The sequence below is a fragment of the Glycine max genome, chromosome 6, assembly GCF_000004515.6.
Source record: "Glycine max cultivar Williams 82 chromosome 6, Glycine_max_v4.0, whole genome shotgun sequence".
NCBI lineage: Eukaryota > Viridiplantae > Streptophyta > Magnoliopsida > Fabales > Fabaceae > Glycine > Glycine max.
The window spans coordinates 9376836-9395564 of NC_038242.2; the positions used below are offsets into that span (position 1 = coordinate 9376836).

Genomic DNA, 18729 nt, shown 5'->3' on the forward strand with positions numbered 1-18729 from the left:
CTACCCTACAGCTCCCATTCTGATTCCGGCAACAGCCACAAAAACGCACATCAACACTGTTTTGCCCCAAACGCCAACCATTTTTGCCTCACTCACCCATCACACATCACACATCCAGCTGAGAAAGAGAGAGAGAGATCGATCCTCAAATCAAACTCAAAAATATTTCTGCCAACAACAATCCCAACCCTTTGCGCCAATCAACGACCCCACACTCAAATTTCTCTCTCTCTCTCTCTCACACTCCCTTAAACCCACCCCTCTCCTCTTGCCATGCCAGCTTCTCCTTCAGGTAGTCTTTCACTTCCTCTCTAAAACCCTCACTCCCCCAATGCCAACCCTACGCTTGATTTCTCGTGTCGTCTCGTCACAAATATTCTCTCAATTTCTCTTTTCGTTTTTTTTCGCAGAGAACCGAACCAGATGGAGGAAGCGAAAGAGAGATTCGCAAATCAGCCGGCGCCACCAGAAGCACGAGGAGGAGGAGGACGACGACGAAGAAAACCCCAATGCGGCGGAGGAAGACCACGCCGAACGCGACTACGATTCGGAGGATCAGACGCACCACAACCACCCTAATTCGCAACCGCACGTGGAGGCCGAGGTTCTCTCTGACCACGGCGTTCAGATTTCGCAGTTCCCCGCGGTGATTAAGCGCTCCGTGAACCGCCCTCACTCCTCCGTCACCGCAATTGTTGCTCTGGAGCGAGCCCTCGAGTCCGGAGACAACAAGGCACAAAGCGCCCTCGATGCTCCGATTCTCGAGAACGTGTCTCACGGCCAGCTTCAAGCGCTATCGTCTGTTCCCTCTGATAACTTCGCTCTCGACTGTGATTCCTCTTTTGTCATCACTCCCCCTCCCATTTTGGAAGGTCGTGGCGTTGTTAAGCGCTTTGGAACTAAGGTTCTTGTAGTTCCAATGCATTCAGGTCAATTGAGTTTCGGTCTTGTGTTTGTTTGGCTTCATTTTTGTGGTTGAGGTTTGGACACTTTGAAATTGATGTTTGATTTTGGTTTGGGGTTTATGTGAGCAGATTGGTTTTCGCCTGCCACGGTGCACAGGTTGGAGAGGCAAGTGGTGCCACATTTCTTTTCAGGGAAATCGCCGGATCATACTCCGGAGAAGTACATGGAATGTAGGAACTGCATTGTTGCTTTGCACATGGAGGACCCTGGGATGAGGATTACGGTTTCTGATTGTCAGGGTTTGTTGGCTGGGGTTAATGTTGAAGATTTGACTCGGATTGTTAGGTTCCTTGATCATTGGGGAATTATTAATTACTGTGTTCGGATACCAAGTCATGAGTCTCCCAATGCTGTGTCTTGCCTGAGGGATGAGCTGAGTGGAGAGGTCCGTGTGCCGTCGGAGGCTTTGAAATCCATAGACAGTTTGATCAAATTTGACAAGCCCAACTGTAAGCTGAAAGCAGACGAAATTTATTCGTCATTGACTGCACATAGTGCCGATGTCTTAGATCTGGAGGATAGAATAAGAGAGCATCTATCGGAGAATCATTGCAATTATTGTTCTTGTCCTCTTCCTGTTGTATACTATCAGTCTCAAAAGGAGGTACACTGGTTTTTTTGTTTCTAATATAATACTATTATATCATGGTCCAATGGCTGTCTATTGCTTTCATCATATGGATAATGATGGTCTGGATGAAAGTATGAATATGAAGGGCTTCAGTTATTGAATAACATCATATGACCACCTTGCATGAGTATGGAGAGCTACCCTCATTTAGCATTCAATGCATATAGTTGTTGGAGACGATGAACTTCTTCAGTTGAAAGATTATTTATGGCACCGAAGTCTAGTTTCTCCATTTCTAGAAATATATATCCCCTCCACTGCCCTTAAAACTGATTACTATAATAAAAAATAAAAATCCCAAAAATGTGTTATGAATGCATGACAGTGCATGACTATTTCTTTAAATGTTGCATTTCACCTGACATTCTGAATAATTTCTCCCTTCACTCAGGCTCATTACACAAACAAAGCAAAAGATAAAACAAAAAACAAGTGAAATTTTGTTTGTCATCTGTGAATGCATCTACTGCTGTATTGCGAGGATGCCATGTATAGGGAAACATACTACACTGATGATTTGTTACTACCTCTTGAATCTGTTTGTTTGTTTGTCATGCTTGCTTAGTATTATGAAAGGGACCTCTAAGTAGTCAGTAGGCAAATTCTAAATTGGTTAGATTGTTGTCATTGTAATTATGTGGAAGTTTATTAATAAATTTACAGGGAAAATCACTGATGTAAACTATTTTTGGTGATAGGATAAATGCATCATGCAGACTTATTGGAATACTAGAGTTTTTATTGTCTTAGGAGTCTTATTAATTATTATGTTAGTAGTATATTGGGTTATCTGGTGGAGCTTGTACTAATTATACTACTACATTAGTACTTGACCTAGATTGGTAATATAAAAGTATTTGGTTGTTGTTCTTGAAATGCCTTCTACATTATGTGGTTTACATGTACCTCTATATTTGTTAAGTGTGCTTATTTGTAACAAGTTGATGCTTACTAGCCAAATATCAACTAGTGTTAAAATATTAATATTCACACTATTCAAATAAAGGGCCATTACCCAACTCCAATCAGACCTAAAATGGGATTATACATACATAAATAACAAACAACATAAAAAACTGCTTCACCAACTTTTTCCTAGGCTTCCTGTTCTGTTTTGGGTGAGATTTATTAAAAGATATATGTTGAGCTTTTATTGATATTTCATGTTTGTAGAAACAAAGATTTAAGGATGTTACTCAAGAAATATTTGTATCCCTTTACACTGGTTGGCAGCCAGCTTCAAGATTAATTGTTGGAGAATTCTATTTTCATTCTTTCTTTGGAATTCACTTCTGGATAGACGTAGTGTACTAGGGCCCTAAAAGAGATTAGGAGTTGGACAGACAAAATGTAAATAGACAATGAGAAAGAAAGACAATATAGTGGCCAGTGATGAGAAATATCATTTTGAATGTGTCAGAGAGAAATTATATCTAATCTATAACTACTTTAACTGCTTTGCCTCAACTTCTCTCATTCTTGTATCTTGGGACCCTTCATACACTATTACATTTGTTGCTGTTGTCTCTTGAAATTAAGTTGTATTGAGACTGGAATGGAGCATCTGTCTTTTAGCCATTAAAATGAGTGATCTGACAGCTGAGAAATGTTTACTGTTTTGAGTGTGTGACAGTCTGTGTGCTTGATTAAAGCTGACTATTTAAAGTTTTAAGCAAAACTAATGTTATATGTTAAGTGCTTCTTTACCTGATTTGCTGTACTAAATTTGTAAACCATGGGCCCATTATATGACCCTAGTCTCAACTAAGTAGGCTGCTGATTAATTTTGAACACCCCTTTCATCATGTGTAATTAGCATCTCTTGTTACAGGTTGATATTTTACTCTGCACTGATTGCTTTCATGACGGGAGATTTGTCATTGGTCATTCAAGTATAGATTTTGTAAGGGTGGATTCGACAAGGGATTATGGTGAACTAGATGGGGATAATTGGACTGATCAAGAAACTTTGCTGCTTCTTGAAGCAATGGAGATTTACAATGAGAATTGGAATGAAATAGCTGAGCATGTTGGTACCAAGTCAAAAGCACAATGCATTCTTCATTTTCTCCGTCTACCCATGGAAGATGGAAAATTTGAAAATATTAACGTTCCAAGTTTGTCTTTGTCATCCAATGCAATAAATAGAGATGATAGTGGAAGACTGCATTGCTACTCAAATGGAGTTACTGCAGGTATATCTTATGCTTTTAAATCAACTTGCTGTTATATGATTTTGATTTGGTATCTATGCTGTAACAGGACCTGTCTATCAAACCAGAGATTCTGACCACCGGCTTCCTTTTGCAAATTCTGGAAATCCTGTTATGGCTTTGGTGGGTGACTGCTAATGATATGCCTAAGTTATTTTAAAATCATGACATGCAATTGAAATTTAGAAACATGTGTCAGCCCAGGATGTGGTTATAGTACTGCACCTAACATTGTGTCAGCCCAGGATGTGGTTATAGTACTGCACCTAACATTGTGTCCTTAACTAATTTATTCATGTTTATTTATAAAAAAAATATAAAAAAAAAACTTGTTTCTACAAGTTACATTGCTTCTCTTTGACGGAGCCAGTTTATTGATTGCCACACTTTCCTAACAAAAGCATAAAAGGGTGATGTGCTGACCAAGAGATTGTATCTAGATACCGTATCAGTTTCACAACAAATTAAACTCTCTTTTATATATTCTGCAGTTCTTTTGATGAAATTCTTACACATTTGGTTTTCGTTGGTGCATTCCAAAGGTTGCCTTTTTAGCCTCTGCGGTTGGACCAAGAGTAGCTGCTTCTTGTGCCCATGCAGCGTTAGCAGTATTGTCAGAGGATAATTCTGGCAGCACGTCACAGTTGGAAGCACCAGGACATGATAATAGGTGAGTATGCCTGTCATAGCACTTGTAGTTTTATTTGATGAAGATTGAAGTGATTTCTCTGTGGTTGTTCCTCATTGTTTTTGTACATTCTATCTTCTGCTTGTGCTCCTTTTTTTAATTTGTTCTTTTATTTAAAAAAAAAACTTCGTACCCCATTGCCCAGAGGCTCTTCGCTATGCGAAGGTATGGGGGAGGGATGTTGTACGCAGCCTTACCTTTGCATATGCAAAGAGGCTGTTTCCGGATTCGAACCCATGACCAACAAGTCACCAAGGCACAACTTTACCGCTGCACCAGGGCTCGTAGCCTTACCCTTGTTCTTTTATTTATTAAAAAAAAATCTTATACAGTGGAACTGAACCTTACATGAAACTCCCACAAAAGAAAAAAAAAGAGAAGGAAAGAGAACATTAGTTTGTGTCTTTATCCTGTTCCTATAATAGAATGGATTGGGGGATAGAGTGGGAAAGTTAATCTCAACTTTAGCTGTCGTTTTTTTATAGTTGCTAGTTTATGAATTTTGTACTAAAAATTAATATTTTTCACATATGTAGGACAAATTCAGAAAGCATACATTATCGAGATGGTGGCCCTCATCAAGAAACAGCAGTTTCAAATCATAATGGTCAGTTTCTAATTGTATCAAATAATATTTTTATTATTTTTTTTTCTTCTTCATCTTCATATATGGTTGCTGCTTTTTTATGTTGCTGATATACAACCTTACCCCAGCCTCTAATAAAAAATGCTTGTTTTGATTTCAGAGGATAAGGCAAAGGTACATGGTTCATGGGGTATATATGAGGGTAGGACAACCCCACTCTCTGCTGAGAAAGTTAAAGATGCGGCTAAAGCTGGCCTTTCTGCTGCAGCCATGAAAGCAAAATTATTTTCCGATCACGAAGAACGAGAAATTCAGAGGTTATGTGCTAATATAGTTAATCATCAGGTATCACTGTTGTTTTTTGACATCAATTCCAGTTAATTAAACTAAAATATCAAATATAGTTTATTTCTTGTGTCCATTTCTATCTGGATGGTATGCATTTATTTGTAAAAACAAAGTTAAACATTTTTCTACAGAATAAAATAAATTAAGCAATTGGAGATTACTCAAAATCAGGTGCAGAGCTAGTATTTTGATGTGTTTAACTTGTGTTAGTGGCTTGCTGTTATTGACAGCTGAAAAGATTGGAATTGAAGCTGAAACAGTTTGCAGAAATTGAAACATTGTTGATGAAAGAATGTGAACAACTGGAGAGAACAAAACAAAGGATAGCTGCTGATCGGTCCCGCATGATGTCAGCACGTCTTGGAACTGTGGGAGCCACACCCACAATGAATGCATCGGGTGTTGGTACTTCAATGGCTAGTAATGGCAACAATAGGCAACAAATAATCTCTGCTTCTTCCTCACAACCCAGCATTTCAGGCTATGGCAACAACCAACCAGTTCATCCACATATGTCCTTTGCCCCACGACCTTCAATGTTTGGGTTGGGGCAAAGATTGCCCCTATCTATGATACAACAATCACAATCAGCTTCTTCAACTGCCATGTTCAATGCCCCTAGTAATGTGCAGCCCACTACCAATCATCCATTGTTGAGGCCTGTATCGGGAACTAACTCTGGTTTAGGTTAAATAGAGGAGTAGATTTAAGTTTTGGAACTTAAAAGCTGTAATCAGAAGTGAAGAGGAAGTTAGGTGGATGTGCCAAGAAAGTTATTTAGCCTGTAGAGCCTGTAATTGGTTGCAGTTGATTGTGAAACTGTTGCTTAAAGGAAATAAGTAGCATTTGATATTCCATAGTTCTTTCTTCTTTCTTTCTTGTGGTCTTTAGGTATCTTGTAAATAGATTAAGGCACAAATCTTGTTTGGTTAGATTGCACTAAAACTACTTGGATGAATAAGGACCACGCTATGGTGACTTTTGTCTTGGAGGCTGTATTCTGGATTTGGTTAGTATCCAGCGTTTAAAAATCGAAAAAATGTTTCACTTGGAATAAAATAATGAAGCTCCACGTAGGGGGACAAAATTTAGATGAAAGTAGCATAGTTCTATCGAAAAAATGGTTGCAAAACAACGAGTACAGAAACAGAATGCAACTTTTTTATAAGTTGTACCTTCGAAGTTAATGTGGATGAATTGACACAACTACTTAAAGGCCTTATTATTAAAAAAAATTCAAGACCATTTGCCAGTGTGGCGTAAGCTGAACTCCTTCCTTACTTGGGCAGTTTTTTAGAAACAACAAAAGGTACACACTTGTGCACATGGGGCACTACTCAAGCAAGTAAACACTACAAGCTCCCAAAATTACTATCGTCTTCAACCAATAATTGAGAATCAGCTATCATCTCTCGAAAATGACTTAAAAAAGCAAATTTGAAAGTTTGCGGTTTATGGATAAAATAAAACATATTCATGGTGGCAATTTTTTTCCATAAATAGTCAGCTGCAGTCATGGTCTCGTGGAAGAGGAGTACATCCCAACTATGTTGGCATCCACTACTTCTACCATTCTCAGCTGGCTAAGATTATATTAGTGAACCAAAAAGATGAAACAAGAAAATGGGGGACTGTACCAAAATTCATGGAAAAAGCTGATATCGACAAAATCTATAGCTAGGACAACCTAGTCTGTTGTACATATAGTCAACTATACAAAAGGGAGATGGAATCCCACCAAGTGAAAGAGTTAAGTGCGAGACCATGAATCCATGATTGACAAGTTTATCTGCGCACGAATTTACTCATGGTGACAATTGCTTCCTGCATCCCATAGAAAACTCAAATGGTCAAAAATATCCTTAGCTTCTTTTTTTTGGATCTAATTATTATTTCAGATTAGAGAATCTGAAATAGACAAAAAAATTAAGCACTTTTGAATTATATATTTAGGAATTATATATGCATAATTTAAGGATAAAGTCTATGGTACCTATTAACAAGAGAGATAAAGTTTAAAGATTAATCGGAATAAAAGTAAAGTTTAAAATGCCTATTTGTAAAAAGGATAAAGTTGAAGAGAGTGACAACATGTTTGGTTAAGATTTAGTTCTAACATAATTGATTATGGTAGGAGTGAAACAACAAATAGTTGTTTCAATTTTTTCATGGTGTCACCATGATTTTATGAACTAGAATCAATTTTTACTTTTTTTTATTGCAGAATCAACTCTCATTTGCTATCCAAACATACTATTGAATACTTTTTTCTTATGTTTTCTTAGAGTTTGAATCAGAGGAAAGATGTATGTTTGAATTACTTTTTTATCACTATGTTTTCTTAGAGTTTGAATTATGCTTTCCTAACGTTGAATTTTATTACTTATAATTAATTTAGTTATATGTAGTTATTTCTGTAAAAAAAACTTAATTTAGTTATATACTTACATTTTAAAGTTTATTAATCACAATTTTATAGTTTCATCTGTACATACAAAAAAATCTCACTTTTATCTGTCACTATGACAGCTTATTTAGTTTGACTACTTTTTATTTTTATTTTCAAAACTAAAAATATATTTGATTGAGTTTAAATTTTTTCTTTATTTTTTTTATAAAGTAGGCCCATATTTTTAGCAACCAGAAGACCCCCATTTGCATTTTGTCCCATTTCTTCGTGTTCTTCTCTCCTTCCCAACACGCGCCTTCTCCACAACAAGAAACAGATTCCCGCCAAAGAAGCACTTTTCAAATCGATGAATACAGATAGCAGCACTTCACAATTCCCTGTGTCGCAACTCAATTTCTCTCGCCAAATCAAGGCAAGGTATTCGTGTCCTTTTTCTTTCTTTATGCTGCTCTTAGTTATCAGATGAAATTTTAATTACTTTTTCCTCGATTGACTTTGAGGCACTGCCTCTTCCGCTGAGAATTGCTCTATATTTTTAATTTTCCCCTACCCTCTCCTAAGAGATGAAATGCAGTACACTACACTTCAATCTATTTTTATTTAAATGTTGATAAATTGATTACTTGTCAGGGAAATGAAACAGAGATAATCATTTCGAGATACGAAGATCATTTTATGGTGAGTGCACTGCTGTGGAGCTGTGATCTATGTTTTTCATGGTGACATCACTTAATTTTCTGACTACTTATCAGGTTATTGCCACTCAAATAGGAACCCTGGGGACAATAATGTATGCTAGGTCTGCATCTGACTTCTGTGCAATATCATTGATTTCATTTATATTTATATTTCTTGACAAATGAAATTTTGAGAGAACAAATAGTACTACTGAAGATAATTCCACTTCTAACACCTTATGCATAGCTTTATGAGATATTATTATTGCCTTTGTTAGCCATTCACTCAGTTTACCTTTGATTGGAAAAGCCATCCCCTAATGGGCAATGGACAATGGTAGCAATCTCTAGTTAGCTTTTATGTCACCTGTGGCTTCTAACCATGCCACCCCTAAAATTGGATCCACTCCTCCTAACTTGAATAAGTCAAAATTTCCTCTAATATCATTTAAAGATACCATTCACTTCAAATTTTGGCATCGCCCATGGGAAACATTTGATGTCTATCCCCTAAACTAACTCCAAATGGAGTGGTTGGGGATACATTTCATCCCAATTGCTTTATGAACTTCCAAGCAATGAAATTATGACTTGTCTCACTATCAATCATGATAAGTACAAGGGACTTACCCACTAGATGAAGCTTCATAGTTCTCAGTTGTGAAATTCTCCCTATAGAAAAGAGAGATAAGTCTAGTGTCTAACATATAAATTCAATCAGTCCCGCAAGCCACAGTGTTCACAATCAGCAATTCCCTTCAGTCCTTCATCCACCCAAGAAATATCTTAGTTTTTCCTCTGTTAGTGGTAAGAAGAGAGAGAAAGAGAAGAACAATTAAGAAATGGAGAAGATAGAAAGAGAAGGAGCTATTTTGTAAGGGTTTATTGAATCACAAACAATGATCAAAGGAGAGAATTATCTTCCCAACTCCCTTGGGATTCCCCTTCAACAAAGGGTTTTACCTTTTACAACCAAGTCTCTTGCTTGGTACCCCAAACTTTACAATCTGAATGAACCCCTCTCCTATTATTCAGGACCATGCTCTTGTTAAATTTAGCTGCCTAACTGATTCTGGAATTGTTCTAACTGATTTTCCTTGTCTGCTCTTTTCTACTTTGGATACACATACATCTTCCATGTTCTTTTCATTCTTCTGAATCCCATCAAACCCACCCACCATTTGTGTTCGTGAGTTGACCCAACTCATTGGACACCCCTACAACAAACAAACTAAACATGGAAAAGTTCTTATGAGAACTAGGACTTAGAGAATCCTTGATTTATTCGTCAGCTTAAAATTCTGGATCGTCATGCACTTTCAAAATAGCAATATGCTTCGACAAGAAAGGGTTGCTCACTCAGTTGCATATATGTCTTTACAATGCCAGAAAGGAAGAAGGGGTGTCAATTAATCCAACATTCAACGTTTCTGTTATATTTGGCAAACGGGATGAGGTATGCTTGACTATGTATGAAAATATTTGTTCTTCTTGATCTTTTATATGAAATTGTGCTTCTTGTTCACTGAATGCATTGATGCAGCCAATGTTAGTAGCATGTGCACGCCAGATGATTGAGCACATGAGGTAAGTATTCTTTTCTTAAGAGAAAATCTACTTTTTTGAGTTTTATTACTCATCTTCTGGAGTGTTCAACTTTTTCTCAAAATTAGTAAGGGTTTCAAATATCCCTTAAAAGAGATATTTTAAAAAAGTTGTTAATATATGACCCTTGTACATGTATAAATATAATTTGATAATTCGTTTTGGAAATCATGTTGAGTGTTGACTCTCTAATTCTTGATTTGCAGTTTGTCTGGCTCCTCCAGGCCATTGGTGCTCTCACTTGGTCTTAAAGACCATTCTGTGGTATGTTTTAGTGCTTTGCTCTTCCTCATGGGAAAGTAAAAGAAACAATAAATAAATAACCACACACATTTCAATGTTATATGCAGGAGACATTGAAAGGCATTGTTTCTGCTGTGATGGACAATAACATGTGGTAAGAAAGTGCTTATGAAATATCAAATTTTAGTATGTAGAACTGCCGTATAGCTCAACCTTGTGGAGTTGCAGTGATTTTTAATTAGTGTATGCTGACTATTTTTCTACTTTATTTTTTTCCAAAGTAAATTCAACAGTGTATTACTGACGTTTGCACTTCAGATTATAGTAAGCGATTGACATTTATTACTGCAAGATAATCATATTTTCAGCTGATAGGTGTGACGGGTTGAAGTATTCAATTATTCTTATTATGGTATGCAAACTTGGGTTAATATTGTTTCTAATGAGTCGTTAATTTACTGTAATTACATTCGACCACTCAAAGCAGTGATTGGATTTTAATGTCAAATTTTCAAATTATAATAATTTTGTAATATGAATGTTGCGAATACTAAATTTGTGGAGGAAAGTGAAGAGGATAGAGAATGTTTAAACAAAGAGCTAGTAGGAAAGTGGAGAGAAACAAAAAATTCAACTTAAATAGTTTGTTGCGTTAATATGAGTGAAAATGATTTATTTAATGAGAAAATTAATGTTCGATTTTTACCGTGTGTAAAATATTTCTATCGTGAAATTAATAAATAAAAAATTACATGTCATTGTTTAGTTGGATTTAATGGGAGGAATATAAAAATGTTGATTTAAGTTGTGTATTTTGTTGAATCAAAAGGAAGAAAACATAGGGAGTTAGTGAGAGAAATTCAAATATTATTGCTCAGCAAGTTTGCAAGATTTTTTTAATTAATTTAGCAAGTACTTATTAAAAATGATTCAATTATGGTTGAACCAATGAATTTTGAACTAGTATTTTAGTCGATTTAATGATCTGTCTGCTTTTTGAACTAGTATCTTGATTGATTTAATGATCTGTCTGATTTTAAAAGCAATATAAATAAGAAAAAAAATTAAAATTAAAAAAATACTTATAAAGAAAAATATATAAGAAAAATTTATTTTTGAATTGATATATGCTTAATTTTCTTTTAATAATAGATCATATGTTTTAGTTTTACACATAAAATTAATAATAAATATTTTCGTTAAATTTATTATTTATTAAATAATTATTTATTAAAATTTAAATATTTAAATAATCGTGTAAAAAGAATTTTGATCCCCTTCAATACACTTATGGAATGTTTCCACCTCCTTCAAAACCCACTTTTTCTTAATTGCGCTGCCACAAGTAAGGCATCAAGGGTTAGTCAAAGTAATGTAAGTAACAAAATTAATATTCACCCCAATTGTTTTACAGTGAAATTTGAGATTTTATTTTCTGATTCATGCATATTCTCTTTGAACTTAAATATAAGGAAAAAAAATATCTTGTTTAAAAGACTTAAATATAAATAAATTTAATTAATTTTATCCTATTTAATGATACTATTTCAAAACTTCATTCATTTAATTGTGATTCTATTTTTAATAATTCTTTATTCATATATCAAATTCTATGAAGGAACATCTTAAGAAAAAATATTTTTATTTAAGATTAATAAAATTAAATTATCTCAACTAACTTTGTTAGTGAAATTATATCAACATAATTTTGCTCGTTGTTGTGATATGTATCAGGGAATCAGTAACTCTAGTTGGGGTTGGGGATAATTAGGGGAGTAGATATAAGTTTTGGAACTTCAATGGTGCAATTTTGTATGGTCATAATGGTCATTGACTTCAGAAATGAAGAGGAAATTAGTTGAATTCGTCGTGTAAATTATTATAGAGCCAGTAATTGGTTGCAGTTGAATTTGCACTGTTGCTTGAAGGAAACAAGTGGCATTTAATGTTCCATTGTTCTATTTTCTTTCCAATGGACTTTAGATACCAAGAAAATTTATTTTCTTCAGAAATCCCTTTAAGTTAGATTAGCATTTACCACACAGGGTAACTTGTATCTTCAATACCTATGCTGCTGTGCAATCTGTTCTTATTAATTGGTCTGGTCATTTCTCTAGGGTGAAATTTTGTTTAGTGGATGTCCAAAGTTTGCCTAAAAACATAAAACTCCAGGTGAGGGATTAAAAACAGAAGAGAGGAACACAATTCATTTACTCAGACAAAATGGATGTAATACAACAAGTACAGACTGTAAGATCTTATCTTCAGTCATGCCTTCATTTACAACGTAGAAAATGACAAAACTACTTACTATTGGGGTTTTATTATTCAAAATTTTTCAAGACCAGTAAACTATGGGGTTTACACTGAAATGGTTCTTATAAATTTTGCTATAACATAATAACCATAAAACTTATATAGTAGTTATGTATGTAGTACGCACAACAAACACATGGGTGACAACTCGAGAGGAGAATTCTCAAGGTCCTAATATTACATTCACTTTTAGAATGACTTGAAAGAAAAACCCCTTTTGGTGATGCATTTAATTTATAGACCAGCTGGTACCCTATTGTGGTAGTGGGATATCAGCCAAATCTTCTCTGTAGGGAACTTGACTCAACTCTAATTGACCATTAGCCATAAACCCCTTTTCCATGTGGGTTTGCATTGCTGGTTCATTCTTTGTCTCAATATATGTCTTAACAGTGTCTTTTCTGAAGGTTAGGTAGATTACTGCAGCAACATATAGTGCCATTAGAGGAAACACTATGATCCCTATGAACACATTTGCCACCTTTGGTAGACTGCTATGAATTAGCCAACCCACGAAGGCGGTGGAGAGGTAGTACACGTTGATACCAATGATCCCCAAGCCTAGGATCCAAGAGATGACAATGATCTGCACCAAAATCATGTCACTTTTATTTTCAACCTTTAATTAAGAATATATCTAAGCTTGTTCTAAGATAATGGCTAGTGGCTACTATTATGTAATGCGATAAAAATACTTATATATAGATGAGGGAAAAATACAACTCACAATTATAGAATTCTTGTGAGGTCCCATCTTGGTACTGCTGCTGCTGAACTTAAGGAGTGGAATTAATGCGAATGGGAGCTCGAATGAAAGTATCATCTGAAACAAGTTACAATGTATTCTATCATGATTTGTAGAATATACAACACTTATTAGCAGGGCTAATGAAAACAAGAAAAAAAATGAAGACGACAAGTTCTAGAATATACAAACCGATGCGATGATGATAAGCCGACCAGCCCCTTGAGAACCACCAATGATGGAAACAATAAGACTAGGTGCTATGGCAATGCACCTAGTCACAAAATTTCTAATCCATCTTTTCATCCTCATGTCCAAGAAACCCTATAGCTCCAAACCAACAACTTGAATTCAGTAAATCCTTCATCCAAATATTAAGAAAAAGAGTGTTTAATGACATTCATAAATAACCTGCATGATGTATTGCCCTGCATAGGTTCCAGTGATAGCCGAACTTTGTCCTGAGGCGAGCAGTGCTATGGCATAAATGGTTGAGCTCGACCGTCCCAAAACATTCTACAAGCAATAAACCTAGGATTAAACTTAATATTTTGATTTTACTATGGCAACTTATGTAGTGAATTAAATTAAGAACCTTGAGAAGGAAGGAAGCAGAGTTAAGGGTAAGATCGCTGCATTGATCAGCATTTTCTGCAGAAAGATTGTCGGCAGAGCAAACAGTTCCAGCCACAGAAATCATTGCAACATTGATCAGAAATGCCACAAACAGTGCGAATCCACTTTCCATGAGAAAGTATCTACATGCATCCTGCGTATTCAAGCAAATACATCATCATATTGAGTTTATTTTATACTTTGTCACTCATTATAGCTTTCTTTATCTTCCGAGTGGCTTACATTGATGCCACGCACGGAACTGGGTACTTTTCTAGACAGCACCAGAGCAGAATGGAGGAAAAGATTGTGCCTGCATTTTCATCAACAGCAAAACTTCAGGCAGTGAATATTTTAAGAGATTATTATGTGAACTTAATTTACTTGGGTGCATTATGGTAATAAAATTATAACATGTTAACATTTTGCTAGTCAACAATATTTAGCAATTTAGCTTAAAAATTAATAATGTATCAGTACCTTAAAGAAAGACAGAAAAGTAATTAAGTTAAAGGGTGTGTCACATTTAAGTGATTTTTTAGGGGAGAAAATGAGAATAAATAAATAGACAGAAAAGTAACAAGTTAAAGAAGAGTACGGCATGACAAGTGCACCCAAAAGGGCAATAGCATCGCCTGTGGCTCCTTGACCACTGAGTTTAGGCACAAACATTCCTTTCAATACACCAGATGCAGGAGGTTTTACATAGCTCATTTCCCCAAAGAAACATCCAGCCATTACAAAAACTAGGATTGATATCAACAGCTCTAACTTCCTTACCTGTCCAAACAATAACATCCAAAAAAATTGTAAATAACTGATCTTAATTAAAGGCAAAGAGAAACAAATTTGAGTATAAGACAAATTTGGATTCTCCTTTGTTAATCTTTAATTGTTGCAAACTAACAAACATATCTTACCATAAAAAGAAAATTGAAAGGAGATAAATGATTCAAAGAAAATGAAAACATTATTATGAGATTAAAATATCTTAAATGAGATATATTATATGTTCATAATTCTTAATTATTACAAAAAGCTAAATTACCCCAAATCTCTGCAGACCAAGAAATAAGAGGGTGCTGCAGCCAGTTATTAGAACTCCTGCCCATACAGGGATGTGGAAGAGTATGTTCAAAGCAAAGGCCGTGCCAATCACTGTCACAATCAAGTTTAGATAAAATTAATGAGCATCAAAGTATATAGTCTGGTTCAACTTATATATATATATATATATATATATATATATAATTGTCAACTTTATGAAAAAGCTTTTAACAAAAAACGTAATTATTATTTTTTTAAAACAAGAAAGCAATTCCAAAGCTGCTAAGAATAGTATCTTGTTATTTACTTATGAATAATATTACTTTTAATCATAACTGTTAAGATATTCTTTTTCTTGTCTTTATCTCCTCAATTATCTTATACCTACCTCATTTTATTTTTTTTCCTCCTGGAAATCTCTCTCTTTATTTTAAAATTGCTATGAAAAGCTATTGTAGGACATTATTCTTATAAGATTTTGATTGAAAGGGAAAGAAAACAAGGTGATGGAACAATAGAAAAACAAATTAGAACCTTCAGGTATGTCTGCAGCTATGACAGCCAGCTCAGCTAATAACCATAAGCAGTACTTGACCAATAATGGGTATTCAGCTTTACATAATTCTGAAAGGTGTTTGCCTGAAAAATTCAAATCACAATAATTATGCCTCATTGAGAAAGTATATATCTCAATATCTCATAATCTTCACATATGTTTTATACAACTATCGACTTCTCTCATTTTTTCCACTCGTGTCAATGGCTCATATGTTTCCTCTAGTGAGGTTTTATTTTTAGATTGGTTACATATCACAAGTACAATCGCAATTATCAAACTAGGTGAGAACTTGCAAAACAGTATATATAAATTCAATTATAGTAATATATAATTAATTATCAATCTGTGCTATGGCCATTTAAGTTCTCAAAGAAGCACGCAATTACTCATGCTTTTTGTAGTGTTCATTTTCAATCTTACCAGTGGTTACGCCGAGATTCGCAGCCAATGATTGAATTATAAGCGCAAACACCAGTCCAATAAGTATTACCCACAGCAGCTGAATACAACACAACATAAAATTTGAATTTTATAGCTTATATATTTTATTTAAGCTAACAAAAACTTATATCAATACATCTTTAATTATGTGCATGTAGATGTTATGGTTTCTACATTCATATTTCCTGTAATTTGGTTTGTATTCTTAGTTCGTTGCTTAATTTTTATACCTCATATTTGTGGTCAGCTCCAGCTTGAAGATCAGTTTCCACTGCGTAAATGACAAATAACCAATAAGCACACAAATACACTTATATGTCATAAAGAAAGACACATATACATTATAGAGTGAGAGTTACTGTTTCCAGGATCAAGGTAAGCCAAGGAGACCAGAAAGCCAGGACCTACATATGACAGGAACTTTTTCCACCCAGGTTTCTGTGTCATGTTAATGCATCGATGTTAAAAATGTATATATCAAATGGATAAAGCTAATTAAAACTCACCCATACATAAGTGCACCAAAAAATGTGACTTGAGAACTTATATGTAAAAACAGACACAACTTAAATGCACTTCTTTAGATATTTTTTATTCTCTTATTAAAGTTAGAGTTTTATCTAATGTATGAAAACTTTTACCGCACATTTTTATTATGCAAAGCAAAAGTAAAATACATGAAGAACTGTCTCTCAGTTTTGTAAAAGAAAAAAAAATCTTAAAAATAAAGGCATAAATAAAGAGAAAGAAGGAGAAGGACCTGATGATTTGAGGAGGCATCATGATGAGATGGTGTAGAAAGGTTATTAGAAGGTGTGACATTGACGGCTGCTATGCGGCTGCTACCTCCATTAACCCCCTTTGGTTGATGCTGTGTCAGGCTAGCCATCCTTGATCCTTCTATCAGTGTTGTGTGTGCAGTGCAAAGGTGATTGAATGAATAAAAGTATGCTTATAAGTTTACATATTTATAGTCAAAAGAGATGATCCTTACTACTTCTTTGGCTTTCAAACAAGTCAGTGTTCCATCTTCATGCCTCTTACAAAGAGCCAGCTAACAGCCACGTCCCTGTCTTCAATGCAAGCATGAGTCAGAGGGCATTTTAATCTTCTTCACCTTAATTAATAGTTCTGTTCATTATTTAAAGAAAATAATCGTGAAAAAAGTAATGTAATGCTTAGAACACTTATTAATCTGTTATTCTTTTTTTCTTTTCGTGTAGAATCAGGTACTTAGATATTAGATTAAATATTTAATTAATCCAAGTTCAGATGGACAAAACCACAGTGAACAAACAAAATTTGCTATTCTTTTTTATTGGCCCATTAAACTGAATAAAAGAATTTGATAAAAAAAAAATTGAGCATTTAATTTTAATAAAAGGACCAAGATGAATTGAAACTATAAAAGAGAAAAATCAAATAGTAGTTGATTCAGCATCAGTCAAACTCCAGCGAAAAAGTATAATGCTAAAAACATTCTTCTTCTTGTGTAGCGGTTGATATGCTTAAAAGTAAAAAATAACAACTACAAAATTAATCATTACATGCTTATTACAAAAATTAAAAAGAAAAAAAAATAATTAACTTGCAAAATCAAGAGAAAACTTTTTATTCACTGCATAATACATAATAAAAGGTCAAATTTATTTTTATTAAATTTTTCTCTCTTTTGGCACATTTTTACTCCACACATGTCTCATTACTCTCTTTAGCACGTATCATCTTTTCACCTAATTGTTTTTTTTTCAAAATTATTGCATATCTTAATTATTATATTTTAAGATGATAAATAATAAAATTGAGGAATAACTTTTCTAGAATTATTTTTGGAGTAACTTGATGTTTTTTTTTATATTTGATATTTTGTTTTTTATGACATTATTTATGTTTTTTTTTATCGTTGATACCATTTATCTTATTTTATATTTCTTTTTCTTTTTTTTTTCTCTTGATTGTGAGAAAAATGTGGCGAGGGTAGAATTTTTTTAATTTAACAAAAATAGCTTGAATCATGTCTGAGAATGTTATATATATATATATATATATATATATATATATATATATATATATATATATATATATATATATATATATATATATATATAATGTCACCTGATATGTTATAATGACAACTTTTATTAAACAACACGATCTTATTTTTGAGCAACTCGTATAAATAACTGCATTGTAAATTCATGATTATTTCTTAGTCGAGGAATTTAATTCCTATATGAAAAAAATTTCAAATGGGAAAAGAGAAAATTATGTAACTTGATAAATTCGAGACTATATTTAGAATTTCTTATTAACTTTGTTAGGATTCTCATTATGCTTAAGTATACTAATAATAGAATATTCAGAAGAAGAAAAATATCACTAATAAAATTCACACATTAATTAAGTTCATATTGTATTTTTTTAGTAGTCCGCCAAACTCACTTGATTAAATCGCTTAAAATACAATATTAAATATAAATAAAAAATATAACTATTATTAAATATGAGCTCATACCTTCTTTAAAAAAAATATGAGCTCATATCAAATGAATGCATTACTCGTATCTCACATGAAATAAAGAGTAATTATCAATAATATTTTTAAATTATATTAAGTTAAATAGACTAAACAATGTTTT

At 33.9% G+C, this 18729-nt stretch overlaps 3 protein-coding genes across 3 annotated transcripts; 2 read left to right on the forward strand and 1 right to left on the reverse strand.

The window, feature by feature from the left end:
- Positions 1-48: 48 nt before the first annotated feature.
- LOC100790286 (SWI/SNF complex subunit SWI3C) lies at positions 49-6291 on the forward strand. Its single transcript, XM_003527896.5, has 9 exons — positions 49-292; positions 411-929; positions 1035-1570; positions 3429-3792; positions 3860-3933; positions 4353-4480; positions 5035-5105; positions 5245-5429; positions 5663-6291. Exons 1-9 carry the CDS (start codon positions 274-276, stop codon positions 6122-6124), a joined length of 2358 nt encoding a protein of 785 aa, XP_003527944.1. The 5' UTR covers positions 49-273; the 3' UTR covers positions 6125-6291.
- Positions 6292-7941: 1650 nt separating this feature from the next.
- LOC100790806 (uncharacterized) lies at positions 7942-10726 on the forward strand. The gene is made up of 7 exons (XM_003527897.5): positions 7942-8254; positions 8473-8520; positions 8595-8641; positions 9909-9975; positions 10063-10106; positions 10331-10388; positions 10475-10726. The coding sequence occupies exons 1-7, from the start codon at positions 8189-8191 to the stop codon at positions 10523-10525; spliced, it is 381 nt and encodes a 126-aa protein (XP_003527945.1). The 5' UTR covers positions 7942-8188; the 3' UTR covers positions 10526-10726.
- Positions 10727-12547: 1821 nt separating this feature from the next.
- NRAMP7 (metal transporter Nramp7) lies at positions 12548-17204 on the reverse strand. Its single transcript, XM_003526597.4, has 14 exons — positions 17085-17204; positions 16851-16990; positions 16450-16528; positions 16321-16361; positions 16070-16148; positions 15625-15729; positions 15092-15201; positions 14642-14823; positions 14287-14356; positions 14024-14197; positions 13840-13944; positions 13621-13752; positions 13411-13506; positions 12548-13269 (listed from the first exon to the last, which is right to left on the reverse strand). The coding sequence occupies exons 2-14, from the start codon at positions 16977-16979 to the stop codon at positions 12937-12939; spliced, it is 1635 nt and encodes a 544-aa protein (XP_003526645.1). The 5' UTR covers positions 16980-16990; positions 17085-17204; the 3' UTR covers positions 12548-12936.
- Between the last annotated feature and the right edge of the window lie 1525 nt (positions 17205-18729).

Bases quoted from the DNA above. Each gene is read 5' to 3' on its own strand.
- LOC100790286 (XM_003527896.5), top strand. The intron at 930-1,034 runs GTCAATTGAGTT...TTATGTGAGCAG, and splicing joins TGTAGTTCCAATGCATTCAG to ATTGGTTTTCGCCTGCCACG. The intron at 5,430-5,662 runs GTATCACTGTTG...TGTTATTGACAG, and splicing joins CTAATATAGTTAATCATCAG to CTGAAAAGATTGGAATTGAA.
- NRAMP7 (XM_003526597.4), bottom strand. From the start codon at position 16,979: ATGGCTAGCCTGACACAGCATCAACCAAAGGGGGTTAATGGAGGTAGC. The intron at 16,529-16,850 runs GTCCTTCTCCTT...AACATGACACAG, and splicing joins ATGCCTCCTCAAATCATCAG to AAACCTGGGTGGAAAAAGTT. The intron at 14,357-14,641 runs GTACTCTTCTTT...ATGAAAATGCAG, and splicing joins TTGGGTGCACTTGTCATGCC to GCACAATCTTTTCCTCCATT.
- LOC100790806 (XM_003527897.5), top strand. From the start codon at position 8,189: ATGAATACAGATAGCAGCACTTCACAATTCCCTGTGTCGCAACTCAAT. The intron at 9,976-10,062 runs GTATGCTTGACT...GCATTGATGCAG, and splicing joins TATTTGGCAAACGGGATGAG to CCAATGTTAGTAGCATGTGC. The intron at 10,107-10,330 runs GTAAGTATTCTT...CTTGATTTGCAG, and splicing joins CAGATGATTGAGCACATGAG to TTTGTCTGGCTCCTCCAGGC.